Source organism: Diceros bicornis, chromosome 25, assembly GCF_020826845.1.
Source record: "Diceros bicornis minor isolate mBicDic1 chromosome 25, mDicBic1.mat.cur, whole genome shotgun sequence".
In the NCBI taxonomy this organism is placed as follows: domain Eukaryota; kingdom Metazoa; phylum Chordata; class Mammalia; order Perissodactyla; family Rhinocerotidae; genus Diceros; species Diceros bicornis.
In genome coordinates this window covers 40,315,184-40,331,750 of record NC_080764.1, presented here as the reverse complement: position 1 = coordinate 40,331,750, position 16,567 = coordinate 40,315,184, and the positions used below count along the sequence as shown (strand labels likewise).

Genomic DNA, 16,567 nt, shown 5'->3' with positions numbered 1-16,567 from the left:
TGGCTAAAGCATGAAATGTAAACATAGGTGTGATAAGACATGAAACTGGAAAAGCAAGCAGGAAACATGAGAGCTATTTTATGAAAATATTTAAACTAATGGTCTCCGAGTTTTATTCATTACATACCCATGCTCGTATGTTTATCTACAATTTTTACAGTAATATATACATTATTATACAAACATATGTAATATACATTACATATCTAAATCAAATAATGATCTGTAATATACCATTAAAATGATTTAATATAATCATATTAAAATACTATCTACATCACAAAAAATAGAACATAAAAGGATGAAAAGAATTTAAAATGTGTTTTCATTATTTACAGTACAAATTTTTCTCATCTTCACAAAAATTGACTTTTTTTTGTGTGAGGAAGATTAGTGCTGAGCTAACATCCGTGGCCAATCCTCCTCTTTTTTTTTGCTGAGGAAGATTGGCCCTGGGCTAACATCCATGCCCATCTTCCTCCACTTTATATGGGACGCCGCCACAGCATGGCTTGATAAGCTGTGCATAGGTCCGCGCCTGGGATCCAAACCTGCAAATCCTGGGCTGCCAAAGCGCAGCACACGAACTTAATCACTACACCACCCGACCGGCCCTGACTATGATACTTTTAATGAAATGTAACTGAATATGCTTCATTATTTCTTAGGATCTTATTTTAATACTTTGTAATATAGAGATTCAAAGAGCTAGTTCTAAGATCAGTTTGCATATTTGACTTTTAATGGCTATCAAAGAAAGAGATGCCTCACAACAAGAATTTAAAATTTTAAGAACTTTCCACTTAAAACTCCAAAATAAGCATAAAGATATTTTTTCTAGTTTATTAGAACAGATCTCATTTTGTATATCTTGCCAGCTGAACAACCACGAGATCATCTTTGCACTTATATACTTGGTTTGATAGTCTCCCCAGACTTATCCATTTTGTGAGTATTAATTAAATGAGACAGTAATTCATAAATCCATTTAAAAATTCAAACTACTGTTTTGTGCAACATTCAGAAAGTGCATAAACAAAGCATTTTTCCCTCAGGATAGCGCCAGTACCAAATGACCACCTGACATATAGAGAAAGGGAATAATGGGTAAATAACTAGTACACAGTACCAGCTACTAAGTATTAATGTCCTAGTGTTTTTTAGATTAAAAGGTAAATATAAATAGAAGTTCTAATATTTTCCTCCTGCACTCTCTCATTATCTTGTGCATCACCCCACTTTGGAAACTAGTTTAGACTCCATTTAAAGGTCATGGGAAGCCATTAAAGCAGGGGAAGTGACAATCACGTTAACAAAATGCACTGGAGATGAGCAAAACTGGAGGCAGGGAGGCCAGTTTGGAGACTACTATAAAGAGATAATGGTGTCCTGGATTGGTGTGTTGGCACTGGAGATATGCAGGAAATAAACTCAACAAGTCTTGGTAAATGACTGGATGTAGCTGAGGCAGTAAAAAAAAAAAAAAAAAAAAAAGAGTCATAAACAACGTCCAGATTTCCGACTTGAGCAAGAACAGATTTTGATGCCAACTTCTGAAATTCACTAGGTTTCACAAGTTTACTTTGGAACATGCCAAGTTTAGGATGCTTCTGAGATATCTAAAAGTAGATATTTAAAAGTTGTTGGTTATACAGGTACCCAGCTAGTGATTTGGAGTCATCAGCATACCTACAGATAGTAACTGAAGTCATCAGAGTGAAGGAAATTTCTGGCACAAATACACAGAACAAAAAGAGAATAAAGTTTAAGATAGAGAGCTGAACAACACCAACACTAAAGAAGAGGTACAAGAAAAGAAGAACTACAAATAAGACTGGGAAACACAAGCAAAGTGGTAGGAAGAAAATCAAGAGATTAAGGTATCACTGAAGCCATACCATATTATAGACGAGCATTAGAATCATTTTAAAGGACCTCTTTTCGATTAAAAAAAAAAAAGCCTAATTATCTGCACCAACCACAAGATTATTCAAGCAGAAACTACACTGTTGACAACTACAAACAAAAACCTAGAAATATGGATGTCCCTTAATAGCTTTGTATTTGCCTGATAAACAAGCTTAAAACAGTATTTCAAAAAGGTTAACCTATTAACAATTTAAAAATCCTTCATATTAGGCTTGTCAATACATAAATGATACTATTATACAAGTTTAAAACAAGGAATAATCATTACTGAAAAACAAAATCTGTGATTTATCCCCCTTACATATTAGGTTTGTAAGGAATACTGTCATAATTGTGAATAATCGTATTTGATCTTTTGCCAAATTTAGCTCTGTTTATTCTAAAAACAGAAATGTTTTTAACCTATTTTGAGGTCCGGATATGTGCAGTGCAAAATATCCAGAATAAAAGACTGTTTCATTAACTCCAAAAAGTTTGTAATGTTCTACTCAGGAATGTTAACACAAATCCCTAACTACTATGATTCCAAAAAGAATCCCCCTCTGCCCTTAGCTATAAAGCTATTAACTATAATGTTCAGAGAAGGGAAAAGAATAAAAACAGTATCATCAAAAATAAATCCCACCCTTTACTGGAAGTTTTTTCCCCTCTGGGAATTTTCACATCTTCTGTGGAAAGACTAGGAGGTGCTGTGTTGGGGGAAAAAACACTGTTATTCTAAAACTATCATGAGAACAAGACTGGCAGCATTATGAGATTACAGCTAGAGGAATTTTCCACTAAAATAGATATTTTAAAGCTTAGCAATTAGAAGAAATACAAGACTCATGAGTAAAATCCTACTTTTAGAATGAATATCAAATATTCAGAAGTATTGGATAAATCATGTAATTCCTAAATAATCAACAAGTACATGATTGGCCTCCATATTTTTAATATGTTTCACTACCTTATTCTCCCCCCATCCACCACTCTCACTCTTCAAAACAGCTCCTTACTCCATGTAGGTCTTCTCTCTCTTCTTCCTTTACACACACACACACACACACAGCAACAACTCTCAGGCTCTTTATGAAAACTGTGATACATATTCACTGTAGGAAATAAAATATACATCAAAATTTCCAGTAATCCCAGCAATCCAGAGATAACTGCCAATACATTTTACAATATATTAATAGTTCTTAACCTTTTTGGATCACAGATCCCTTTGAAAATCTGATAAAAAATATAGCTCTCTCCCAGAAAAATAAGGGTTATATTCTTTTACACAGATTTTTAGCAGTTCCTCCACAGATTTCAAGTTAAGTACACTTTATACAGATTATGATAGACTTCATTTTGTATAATACTCTTTGTAAAATGTTCTCCCTCTCCTCACTTAACATAAATAAGTAATAATTTTCCTACATAATTAATGTTTTTCTACAGCATCTCTCCTAACTACAGCATCTAACCTACCTCACTGTTAGAAATCTTGAAAACATTATGCTAAATGAAAGCAGTTAGACACACAAGGCCATATATTGTATAATTCCATTTATATGAAATATCCAGCACAGGCAAATCTATAGATAGAAAACAGAGTACTGGTTGCTAAGGACTGGGGGACAGGAAGAATGGGGATGGACTGTTTAATGCATACGGCGTTTCCCTTTTTTTTTGGCAGGGGGAATTCTGGAACCAGATAGTGGGGATGCTTGTACAACACTGTGAATGTACTATAAACTGCTGAATTATACACTTTCAAAGGACGACTTTTATGATATTTGAATTACATCTAAGTAAAATTCTTAAAAAAAGAGAATAAATATGGAATAACATGCTCAGTTTAGTGGCTAATTTCCAAGGAAATATAACACATAAAATGCACTAAAAAAATAAAATTATACCAAATATTACTACATAATTTCTCTTTGATGATTATGAAGATACTTCAGATCTTGCTGGACCTCAAGATCATAAGAAGAAAAGTTATTTTCCAATACTGTACTGTAGCAAAAACAAAGTAAACACAGCTGAGTAGACTCAGTGAAGTCCAGGGCCACATACGTAGAAGTTAACTTGTCAAAAAAAAACCTATGTTAAACAGAAAAAATCCCGTTACTGGTACCTTCCAGTCACTTGGAGTCAAAATAAGCTAAATCAAACTCTGAATCAAACATTCTACATTCCACTCATACTAGACAAAGTAATATTACCATGAGGTAAAGCAACATATGCTGAAAAAATCAGCCAATTAATCTCTCTCTGATCTCACAAAAGTCATTAAACTTCACTGTGCCTCAGTTTCCTCACTTGTAAAAAGGGATAATAAGACATGTTCCTCATCAGGCTATTGGGCAATTAACTGGATTAACGTATACGGAAAGTACTCTGAATAGTGTCTGGTACATAATAAATACTATATAAATCTAAGCTAATAATATTTACAATGCAGAAAAAAGTTCACAAATGCACAAGGGAAGAATTTAGTCAAAATGTACCAGTATCTCAATTACTTTGTGTGTGTGTGTGTGAGGAAGATCAGCCCTGTGCTAACATCTGCCAATCCTCCTGTTTTTTTTGCTGAGGAACACTGGCCCTGGGCTAACATCCGTGCCTCATCTTTCTCCACTTTATATGGGACGCTGCCACAGCATGGCTTGCCAAGCAGTGCATCGGTGCACGCCCGGGATGCGAACCAGCGAACCCCGGGCCGCCGTAGCGGAACGCGCACACTTAACCGCTTGCGCCACCAGGCTGGCCCCTTAATTACTTTTAAATTATCATTTTGTGACTTTCATGTCCATTTGCAAAATCATTAACCAGAAGAGCCATAGCTATTGTGTGCTTTACAGTCATTTGGTAAAATATAGAACTAATATGCTAATATAGAAACAAGAGATCTTGAGAAGAAATACATTTCTTTAGAAAAGGTCTTACATGGCCCAAGAAGATTCGTCTCTCCTCAACTACTGGCAGATACATTTGGTCTTCTGCAGTCTAGAACTCTTACCTTTATAGAATTTGGCTGATTTTTTTCATTTGACTCCTGAGCAACAAACCAAGGAAGTTTCTTGTGACTCAGTGGTTCTCAAAACACACGTATAATGAAACAAGAACTACTGGTTTTAAAACAATGGTTATAAAGAAAGTTCCAATTAGAAAAAAGTTAACAGCTGTGTTACAGCATCTTAAATCTTTGCATGAAAATTATATTTCTAAATAAATTATTCACTTTCCAAACAAACAAACAGGTTCTATTCCATTTCTTATGAAAGAGCTTAAGAATCAAGTGACGACTAAAGGTTTTAACTTTTCTGTGTATTAGTTCAAACACAACAGATCTGAGATAATTCAAGATATGGTATCTTTTGAAAGTGATCCTTCTCTTTTTTTTCCACTCTGAGTGAAGTGTCAAAAGGAGGATTATCTGAAATCAGACAGGAAGTTGTAACACCACATGTGGATGGCTGTGGCTCATACTGAGAAAAGCTGGTAAATATCTGCGGTGTGCATTCTGGTATTCCTACGTGGCTTGCTGGAGGTGGGTATAGTTTTCTGTATTCACCTAATGTTTCTCGTGAACAAAATTGTGCATAAGCAAACACAAAATTTGTGTTATGGTCAAATTGTTCCCTAATATATCAATTGGTACAAATTCAAGTTTTCAAAACAAATGTTATAGCAGAATTGACTTTGGAAGAGCATGTTGGCCCTTAAGGAAAAGAATCAGTCACATTTTATCCAAATAAAGAATACAGAAATCATGGGCCCCCAGAGCAGTTACAGTGAAGGTCTCTGGTATACTTATGCTACACGTCATTGAAAAAGAGAACAGCAGAGATCTCTCAGTTGATACCATTCTTTATACAACTGAAAACAAAAGTAGAAGATACTTGTGTTACATTATCTAAGGAGCAAATCAGAATACAAAATTGTACATCCACTATGCTCACAGTTATACAATAAAAAGCCTAGAAAAATATATTGGAAGTAAAACATAAAAATAATGTTAATAGTGATTGATTTGGGTGGTAAGATTATGAGTAGGTTTTTATAATCCAAATCTTCAATAGTGAGGATTGCTTTTAAAATGAAGATAATTTTTAAGCTGTATAAAAATTCTATCCTAATGCTTCTCAGTAACTGCAAAACATTATAAGGGAAGAAAAGTCCTGATGAAGCTACATGAGTTATAGTTATAGAAGTATAATAATAACATGAAACATTACAGATTTGAAATAAGATTTTGCACTTAGGTTTTAGCTAAGATGTTAATTCTTTTTTTTTTTTTTGGTGAGGGCGATTGGCCCTGAGCTAACATCTGTTGCCCATCTTCCTCTTTTTGCTTGAGGAAGACTGGCCCTGAGCTAATACCCATGCCAATTTTTCCTCTATGTTGTATGTAGGTTGCCACCACAGCATGACTCAATGAGTGGTGTAGGTCCGCACCTGGGATCCAAACCCGCGAACCTGGGCCACCGAAGCAGACTGCGCCAAACTTAACCACTACACCACTGGGCCAGCTTGACGTTAATTCTTTCTAACATTCATATCCTGATGTGTCCATGCTCTTTACAAAAACAAATACTTGTAATATTTCCTCTCTTAACTAATTTATGCTCAGACAGAATGTGGTACTAAAGCCTTTTTCCTCATTTTGGAAAGAGGTTGCCTGTGCAGCTGCCTGATGGGGCTATTGTTAGGTAATGCACGTGAAGGTGGTGTGCATACTGTTAAAAGCTATACAAATGTATCCTATTAATGTTACTGGAGGGGAGGATGACTTATAAGCACTTATGACTTGCAAATATATTACTTAACAAAATAACACTGTATTAAATATATTTGTGAAAACAAAAGAACCAGTTACTTTCTATGTGAGAATGATAAAACTTAATATTTGTCTTAACTTGCTTCCCATGTTTTTAATCAGCACCATTCCTGATGGTTGAGTTACACACTGAAACAAGAGTGGTAAATTATACACCCTGGTTAATTTCGCCCTTTGCAAGTCATTCAGAACTCTCTTAACCGCTTTTTGTTTTTTTTTTTTAAAGTGTACAAAGGTTTTACTTAGAAATCATACCAAGCAGGGGGTCCACAGCCACACATCTAACAATCTGTCTTGCCTTTTTAAAAAATTTTATTTCAACCAATGCACTATAAACTTAACCAAGTAAACATTCTATGAAGAAAATTCCACGGGCTGGCCCTGTGGCGTAGTGGTTAAATTCGTGCACTCTGCTTCGGCGGCCCGGGGTTCACTGGTTCGGATCCTAGGCCCGGACCTATACACTGCTCATCAAGCCATGCTGAGGCCGCATCCCACACAGAGCAACTAGAAGGATGTACAACTGTGACATACAACTATCTACTGGGGCTTTGGGGAAGAAAAAAAATAAAATAAAATTCCACACTGAAAAAAAAAATCCACAAATATATATGACAATGATCCAACTTTCCTAAACCTAGAGTTTCAGACATTTCATGAGCCCCACCTCCAAATAGTTCCCTAAAGTTATTTAAATAGGTTTTAAAAAGGAAATCAATGAATACATAAGAGATGTTCTAGATAAACAAGAGTCAAGTCAATAAAATATAGCATAACTCATCAGTGCTTAACAGACTCAATGCTCAAAAAGTACATTCTTGATATTTACAAAATTAAATATTTAATTCATAATTTATAAGAGCACACATACAAACTAGTCTTGCGGGTGCTTATGCCCTCTAATGGCTTTTTAAGAGTTTGTCTAGCTCTATATATATGTTATTTGCTTCACTGAAAATATTTTCTAATATATGATAGCAAATTTCTATCCTTCAGCCCATTCCTCCTGCTCTTCATCCCCATTAGTCAGCAGACACCCTCACCAAGAAACATCCATTCTCTAGTTACTGCTATAACTTACTGACAGATTAATGCAAGTAATGAACTGTTGATGTAAAATATAACAAATTCTTCTAGATAAGTAATTGATAATTGCAGATACAGATTCTAGTTTTTATTATTTTTAGTGTTTTTTTTCCTTTTACAGACAGTATTCAAACCACGAGTTGTTGCGTCAGTGAATAATAACTAGGAACTTAAAAATATACATATATTTTTTATAACAGTATTAAATAGGGCTCAACCTTTGAAAGCTGGTGAGTAACAAACCACATGCTCTAGGCTATGAAAATAAAAGAAGTACAAGTACATGAACAGGTCACAAGTAAGTCAATGGTCCAACAAGCTTTAAAACAGAAAAACACACACCATGGGAAACCAATTTTCTTCCTGATTTACAACAATGATATGCAAATAAAGCTTTTGATAAGGATTCATAAGAAAATGATGCCTCTATGGATTCTAGTTAAAGAACACAAATCTGAAAAGTGCCAATCATAACTTAAGGCTTATTATTTAATAAGAACTAAATATGTATGACTGATACAACAAACTTGATAAGTTACTGAAATTTATCTTTCTTCCCCAAACCAAAAATTGATGATAAAAACTTTTTTGGTTTGAGAATGTGGCCTGGAAATACAACAAATCAAAGCTATTTGATGGCAATGATTTCTGGCAAAAGAAAAAAGATTCTTCCTAGTTTAAACTGTTTGTGTTAAGTAAAAAATTACCAAGCAATGTATAAATGTTAGAAGCTTAAAAGAATCACAAGTTTCATTACACCTAAATCAAAATTACTCAGAAATGAAAATAGAAGCAGTAGCAAATATATTGTGTTCACCAGAAACGGTTTCAGACCTACTTATTCAATTGTCGATTACCTTGGCCGCCTTACTTCTTTCTACCACTAACAGATATTACGGCCCATGGTAAAAATTAAAAATTGAATTTTATTTATACATAATTTAGTATTAAAATTGGAGCTGCTCTTAATCCATGTTTTGTTTTAGATGGAATATAATAATCAAGACTTTTAACCAGTTATTTCAAACTTTAACACACAAATGGATGAAAACAAAGGTTTTATATGTATAAATCTAGGTAGACGGTCTCGTGCAAGCATACAGGTTCTGGAGTCAGGCTGCCTGAGTTCAAACCTATATTCTGCTGTTGACTAGCTCTGTAACCCCAGTGAAATTATTCTACCTCTGTAATCCCACCTCCCTCATCTACGAAATGAAAAGTAAATATTGTACCTACTGTACCTATCTTGTAAGATAACTGTGAGAATTCAATGAGATCTCTATGTAAAAGCACCTTGGACATTATAAGCACTTGGTAAGATTTACCATTATTCTATGATTATTAGCACAAGTATGACCACATCTTCTGCAACCTTTATGGCTTCAACAGGGAAGAAGAAAGCTAATATCCCAGGTATCTCCATTAAACAACTTCTCATAGCTAATTCTGATTTTCTTCCTACATACGTGCACAGACACTCAAACACATTTTCTGGTAAAAGCGATACTCGTGTAGAGGTGGTGCTATGGTCTCAATGTTTGTGTCCCCCAAAAATTCATATTTGAAATCCTAACGTCCAAAGTGATGGTATGAAGTGGTGGGGCTTTGGGAGGTACTTAGGCCATGAAGGTAGAGTCCTCATAAATGGAATTAGTGCTCTTATAAAAGAGAGCCCACGGCTCCCTAGCCCCTTTCACCATGTGAGGACACAGTAAGAAGTTGTCATTCTACCATCTAGAAGAGGGACTTCACCAGAACCTGACCATGCTGGCACCCCGATCTCTGACATCTAGCCTCCAGAACTGTGAGAAAATAAATGTCTGTTTAAGCCAATCCTGTCTATGGTATTTTGTTACGGCAGCCGAACCTGACTAATACAGGTGGTATGCTTGTATTTTCAATGTTTAAGTACATAAGTGAAAATGATTCTAAGCTTTTATTTTGCTAAGTTCATCAGGCCCATGCAAATTCATGGTGTGCGCAGTTTTCAAAGACTGCAGGTTATGTCAAAATAAGTCACGGTCAGACAGACATTACTCTCCTGCTTACAATGTAATTTCTTTTTAAGAGCACAATATTAAGATTTCTTATCTTTCAAAAAGCTGCTTGAAACAGTTCTAGTTAGTTACGCCATGTTCAGACAGACATTACACTCAAGTCTACAATATGTTGTAAGTCATAACTGAAGGATATTTACCTTTTGTATCTTCCTGAAACTGTTCTAGATGGCTCCTGTAAAGTAAAAATAATGACATATCAATTTGGGTGTATATACAAGCACACAATTCCAGATTACATAAAATAATTGACAGATAATGTCTAATTTTGCAAGAAAGTAATTTGGAATAATTACCTTTACTTTTAAAAATTCATATTGCTAGTCAAACAAAACAAGACCCTGCATCTGATTTTTCAGACAAAACTAATCATTTTTTTTAAATTGTAGTTTTAATTTGGAAGCATTTTAAAAGCTTCGAAATGGACAAAGGGAGTATCATTCATCAACCAATTAGCCTAAATCCTTTTGGAAGTCAACAAGTATTAAAAAACACAACCATTATAAATATATATATATATCCCTTCCAGTCTTTCTAACGCCCTCATTTTTTTTAAAAAGAGCTACAATTCACCACATACATATAATAATTAATGCTTATTTTTAAAGGCAGCTAAAAATAAAAAGAGAGAAAATACTTTTTATGCTGATTCTAAGCTACCAAACAAAAAAAGACTGCTGAAAATAAACATTAACCATTGGGATGGGCAATTATTACCTTGCAACTAACCGGGCAGTCATTTCTCTGTTCAGTCTTTTGATATTCCAGGCTCTCCAACTATTTTTGCAGTTTCATTTTAATAAAACCAGTCAAAATTAAATGATGTGCCTTTTTAAAAACTGATGATAACTTTTTTTCCAATTAATCACTAAAAGTCTCCAAGTGAGACCCCACAATTAAAGAATTTCTCATCTGGTTAAAATCAAAGAATAAGCTCACTTTATAAGATGACCAGATTCCAGAGTAAAACAGCAAATACTGATGGCATGGGACAATAAAGGACACATCAACGTGGGGAACAGTACAGCAAACCACACGGTTAAGAGTAAGATTTAGATCCAAATTCCAACCCGACAGGCCACTCAGCAGCTATGAGACTACGGGTAAGTTATTTAACTTCTGTCAGTCTCAGTTTCCTCATCTCTAAAACAGGAGTAAAAACAATGTCTATTTTATGAGGTTGTTGTGGGGATTAAATGACATAAGTGCATAATAAAACAATTAGCACAACTCCTTTACAATAGGCTTACAATTAAATTTGACAGCTAAGATTAAAAAAATAAACTAGGATATGGAAAAATCTTTATCAATTTTTCTATATGGAATTTTAGTAAATCTATCTTAATTATTCCAATTCAATATATTCCCATTACAACAGCCTAAATCACTTATTTATATATAACTTTATCTCATATGTCTTATTTTCTAAGTACAACAAAAGCTTCTGGAAGGAAGGAACCCCCACTTTTGATTCCTTTTTCCCAGCTCAAACAGTATGCAATAAATATATATTGACAATTTACGGAAATCAGTTTCCCAGTAACCTGCAGTTTCGGAAAAAGCACCACTTCAGAATTAAGCAGTGGCAGGAAGTAACCAGGTGACAGGACACTAAAGTGCCCGTGTGTGTGGGCTTGACCACTTAACAGGATCACCTCTGGGGAGCCACACTTTGACAGCTGGGCAAAGGCATTTTCACCCTCCCCTGGGCATCAGCTGTTCATGCAGCAGGGACAGGAACAAAAGCCTAGCAAGCACAGCTTAAAGAGCTTCTCAGCCCCTTGTCATTCAGTTGGCAGCCACCAAAGATGAGGCAGACAGATCTTAGTACTTTGTACACCAAGCACATAAAACAGATCTCCTATTTATAAAAATATGAATAATGACCAAGAATATACTTTATAAAATCTAGCTTTTAAATTATCTTTGAAACCATAATAACTAGATCAAAATGTTTAATCACTGGTTATTTAGATAAAGCAGGAGGAAATATTAAGCTTATGTGTACCCATCCAAAGTACATTTTATCAAATGCAGATGATAATGATTTTATATGGAACTTTTTCCCTTAGAGCTTCCCAAACAGTATTTCAATTAACATTTTATAAAAGTTTTTTTTAATAAAGTTTCCTCATCTTATTCTATATGAACAAAAGCTAAGGCATGTAGCTTAAATGATGTATGTCTAAATATGCATTAGGAAAAAAATGCTAATAATGCCATGAGTTTCAAAACATCTCTCTCATTTTAGTTATAACTGAAATATTTCAAAACGTGTGACATCAGCTTGATCACCTAGACTAATAACTCTGACTGAGATAGAGAAAGCAGAATTGCTAAATGAGAATAGCCCTGTTGGTTTTACTGATTTGTGGGTTACTGATATATCGACTGAAATGGTATGAACAACCTGGCAGTAAATAATATTTCTCAGGCTTAAAATAGGCACTTTCCCGAATACAGTAAAATTTTGACTAATACAGATTTAGAGTAGAACTTTAACAAATACAGAAAGGTGAAATGGAGGGCATTTTCAGCAACACTAATCTATAATGGCATTATACTAATTTTATACTTTGACCCAACTATAAATGACTTAAAGTCAGTATCAGACAAGTTTTCAGTTAAACATACTAACAGGAAGTTGCATAATATCAGTTTTCTACATTTCTTAAGCCTTTTTTTTTAAACTAGTCACTTTTTTTTTTAAAACAACTAGTAAGTTTTATACAGTATTTTCTATACAGCTGGTTTGGTGCAACTGATAAAACTAGAACTCTGACATACTTCATCAAATCACTCCATGCTAATGCCCAAGATGTGTAAACAATTAGAATTTAAGCTTACTTCTATATAACTAATATGTCAATAAGTAAGATTCTGAAGCAAACAGAGAACATAAGCTTATTCTTTATTGGAAGAGTTGAATATGGTCTTTTATTAGAATACATTTTGTAGCTAAATATTATTTCACAGTGATTCTAGTAATCGAATTACATTCCTTAACAATGGAATGTTCCCCAAATTGGACAGACTACATTACTATTAGTAGTAGTAGAGATTAGGAGGGGCGGTAGCCTGCTTCTCATGGGTATTCAAAATCGACAATTACAGATGGAGTTTACAGTGATCTCTATACCCCTGGCAAAAAGAGAAAACTTGGCAAATGTTGAATGAGAAATGTTAGAAAAAAACAAAATCAACCCACAGGCACAGCAAAAGAGTCCCTTATTATTTTAAGGAGGAAAATGCTTGATGTTCCTACACATTAACATAAAATTCTATACAAATATAAACTCCACTTTATGTTTGTTAACTAGAAGCCTAGATATTTCTATGGCCACAAAGATTTCCAAGCGAAAGGTGACAACTTAATAATTAATACAACTGTTAAAGTTGACAATTCCATTCTAAATGTGGAGAAAAAAGGAGAAATACCAGTATCACTGTAACTATATTTTTTTAGCTTGTAAAAAATACAACTGCTAAGACTGACAGTGGTCTTAAAAGTTTCCAAGACTACGTAAAAAGACCTTCCAATAACCCCAAAGGCTGTTACACAACTGATTTAAAATATACTTTTCCTAAAATAATCTTCCTTGCAATGGGATGGTTTTTATTACTAACGGGAGGGGGAAAGACCTATGTAGAGCTTAGAAAATGCTGGCAAAGCACAAACAGTTTTGTGTCAGTTTAAATAAAACATTCTGCTTCATTCAAGCTTAGACTGGTCAAGAAGGAAATCCCATGAACATTGTCCTTACAGGTGCAGTGGCAGATCAGAACTTGTAAAGTATAGACAAATATAAAAGCATATGTGAAATAAGATCAGACAAATACAAGCCCAGTAGAATATAGCAAAACAATACTGAAGTTATTCCAATAAACCACTTGGCAACTAAGCCACAGCCCTCAGTAAAATTATGGCATAATATGCTAATCGGCCCTCGGACTAACATAAAATACCTTTATTGATATACATAATGTAGCAAGATACGTACACTGTTGATGATGAATGCAGAACAAAATATCTCATGTATAATTTATAAAATAACTCAGAAAATAAAACAAGAACTTTATAAAATTAACAAAGATTAAAAAAGGACAAACTTGGGGCCAGCAGCGTGGCACAGTGGTTAAGTTCAGTGGGTTCTGCTTTGGCAGCCCAGGTCCGGATCCCGGGCACGGACCTAACAACTCGTCAGCCATGCTGAGGCGGCAACCCACATACAAGATAGAGGAGGACTGGCACAGATGTTGGCTCAGGGCTTATCTTCCTCAAGCAAAAACAAAAAGAAAAGGAAAAACTCATCCTTCCTCTTCCTTTCCCGAACAATTCAGTCCTAAAGTTGTTAGGTGGGGCAGAGGAAGGTGGGGCGGAAAAACAGTGGCCCAAACCAAGGTATGGGAATACAGTACTCACCCCTCATGAAGAAGAGCTGTTTGGCAGAGAGAATCAGAGTCCAAGTAATCTGAGGAGAGCATCAGTACAGCATGGGGACTTGGTTTGGCCTGAGAAATCAGAGCCTGAGCAGAATGAGGAGAGTGTCTACAAAGTGCGAAAAGGAAAGCAGGTTATCGGTCCTGAGGCAAGGTCAGAACAGGAGTCCCAGGAAGGGAGGTCAAGAGCCCCAAGCAGGGTGTGATGGTCATCCATTCAGAAGTGTGGCCCAAACTGGGGTTTTAGGGCCCCAGAAGGGTAGAAAAGGTATACTCTCAAAGAGGCAGCCTGGCATGGGGAATTCACAGCCCTTGGAGGGTATGGAGAGCATCTCTGCAGAGGGATGAACAGGGGTGATGTGTCAGGGCCCAAACAGGATAAAGTGACTGTCCACACAGAGTGACAGCCTGGCCTGGAAGTGTTAAAACCCAATCAGGTCGAGGAGGGGTTCTCATGGAGGAGCATTCCAGCATGAGGTCTCAGAGTCTGAGCAGGAACAAAGAAAGGCCCTAGGGCAGAGGAGCCTGTCACCGGATGGCAGAAGCTAAGCAAGGTAGGAAAGAATCCACAGAAGGCGGTGATCCAGTGTGGGGAGTCACAACTCAAGTAGGGTAAGGAGGGCATCCTGCAGCCTCACATGGGATGCCCAAGCCTGAAGAAAGTGAGGAGACTATTCATGCACAGGAAGAGCCAACATGGTATGTCAGAACCCACTTGTGGTGAGGAGTGCATACGTATGGGAAGGGGTGGCAACGGAAGATAGGTTACACACGGGGGGACTGAACAAATGAGAAAACATATTAAGGATGATGGGAAATAGGTTTCTCGATGTCACAAAAGGCAGTTACCCTATGGTATTAGATTAGAATTGAGATATCGATATAAATTAATTTCAATAGACAGATGTAGCTAGGTAGGCAGGCAGCAGACAGAGAGATATATATACATATGTGTTTACATGTAGACATACATATATTTTATAGGTCTGTACATAGAGAACGACTAGGAATGGTGACATCTCAATAACAGGAACATACCTACAGCCCAGATCTTGGCTTTAAAATATCATTTTCCAGTAAAAGGAATCAGGGCTCTTTAGAGAAATGGCTGCTTTTAAGGCTAAGGTAGGAAAGTTAAAGATGGGCCTATAATATCTTATTATGGTGGAAAACAAGGAAGCTTTCCAAGAATGATGGAGACGTGGCAAAGGATACAAAAGCTTGAAGGGGCTCCCACTGGCCAAATCTGGGATAATCTGAATATCAAAATAAATAATAATGGTGTGGTAGGCAGAATAATGACCCTCAGAGATGTCCACGCCCTAATCCCTGTAATCTGTGAACATATTAGGTTACATGGCCAAGGAAAATTAAGGTTGCTAATCAACCACCCTAAATAGGGAGACTATCCTGGGTTTTCTGATAGGCACAATGTAATCACAAGTGTTATTAAAAGTGGAAGAAAGAGGGGCCGGCCCGGTGGTGTAGCGGTTAAGTTCACGTGCTCCACTTTGGCGGCCTGAGGTTCACAGGTTCAAATCCCGGGCACGGACCAATGCACTGCTCAAGCCATGTATGGCAGCATCCCACATATAAAATAGAGGAAGATAGGCACAGATATTAGCTCAGAGCCAATCTTCCTCAGCAAAAAAAAAAAAAAAAAAGTGAAAGAGAGAGGCAGAAGGTCAGAGGGAGACATGACTAAGAAGAAAAGGTCAGAATGGCTCGATATGAGAAGGACTCAACCCACCGTTGCTGGCTATGAAGGAGGAAGGAGGCCATTGGCCAAGGAATTCAGGTAGCTGCTAAGAACCGGAAAAGGTACAGAAACCAATTCTCACCTTGAGCCTCCAAAAAGGAATGCATCCCTGATTTTATCCTTTGATTTTAGTCCAAGGAGACCTGTGTAAGACTTCTACTTACAGAACTGTAAGAAGATATGTTTGTGTTGTTGTAAGATACCGATTTTGTGGTAATTTATTACAGCAGCAACAGAAAACTAATACAGAGGGTAATGGGGTATAACCCATCAAATAAAATAGGTAATAGTGAGTTGATACAGATATATAAATAAATAGATGATAGATAAATGGATAGAGATAGAAAGTTTGATGGGGATTAACATATCTACATGGTTCAAAGCACTTAACCACAAAATACTTATTAAGAAGGAGAAGTAAAGCCTGGCAAACACCACCTTAATCTCATAACCAAAGTGATGATCATCAGCAATGGG

The 16,567-nt window shown here is 36.0% G+C and overlaps 1 protein-coding gene across 1 annotated transcript in view; it reads right to left on the bottom strand.

Moving 5' to 3' along the window:
- Nucleotides 1-16,567, bottom strand: part of PAWR (pro-apoptotic WT1 regulator) — a 101,115-nt gene that overhangs the window by 13,269 nt on the left and 71,279 nt on the right. The window contains exon 3 of the mRNA XM_058568731.1: nucleotides 10,032-10,066. Within this exon, the coding sequence (XP_058424714.1) occupies nucleotides 10,032-10,066 (35 nt within the window). The remainder of the gene's footprint in view (nucleotides 1-10,031; nucleotides 10,067-16,567) is intronic.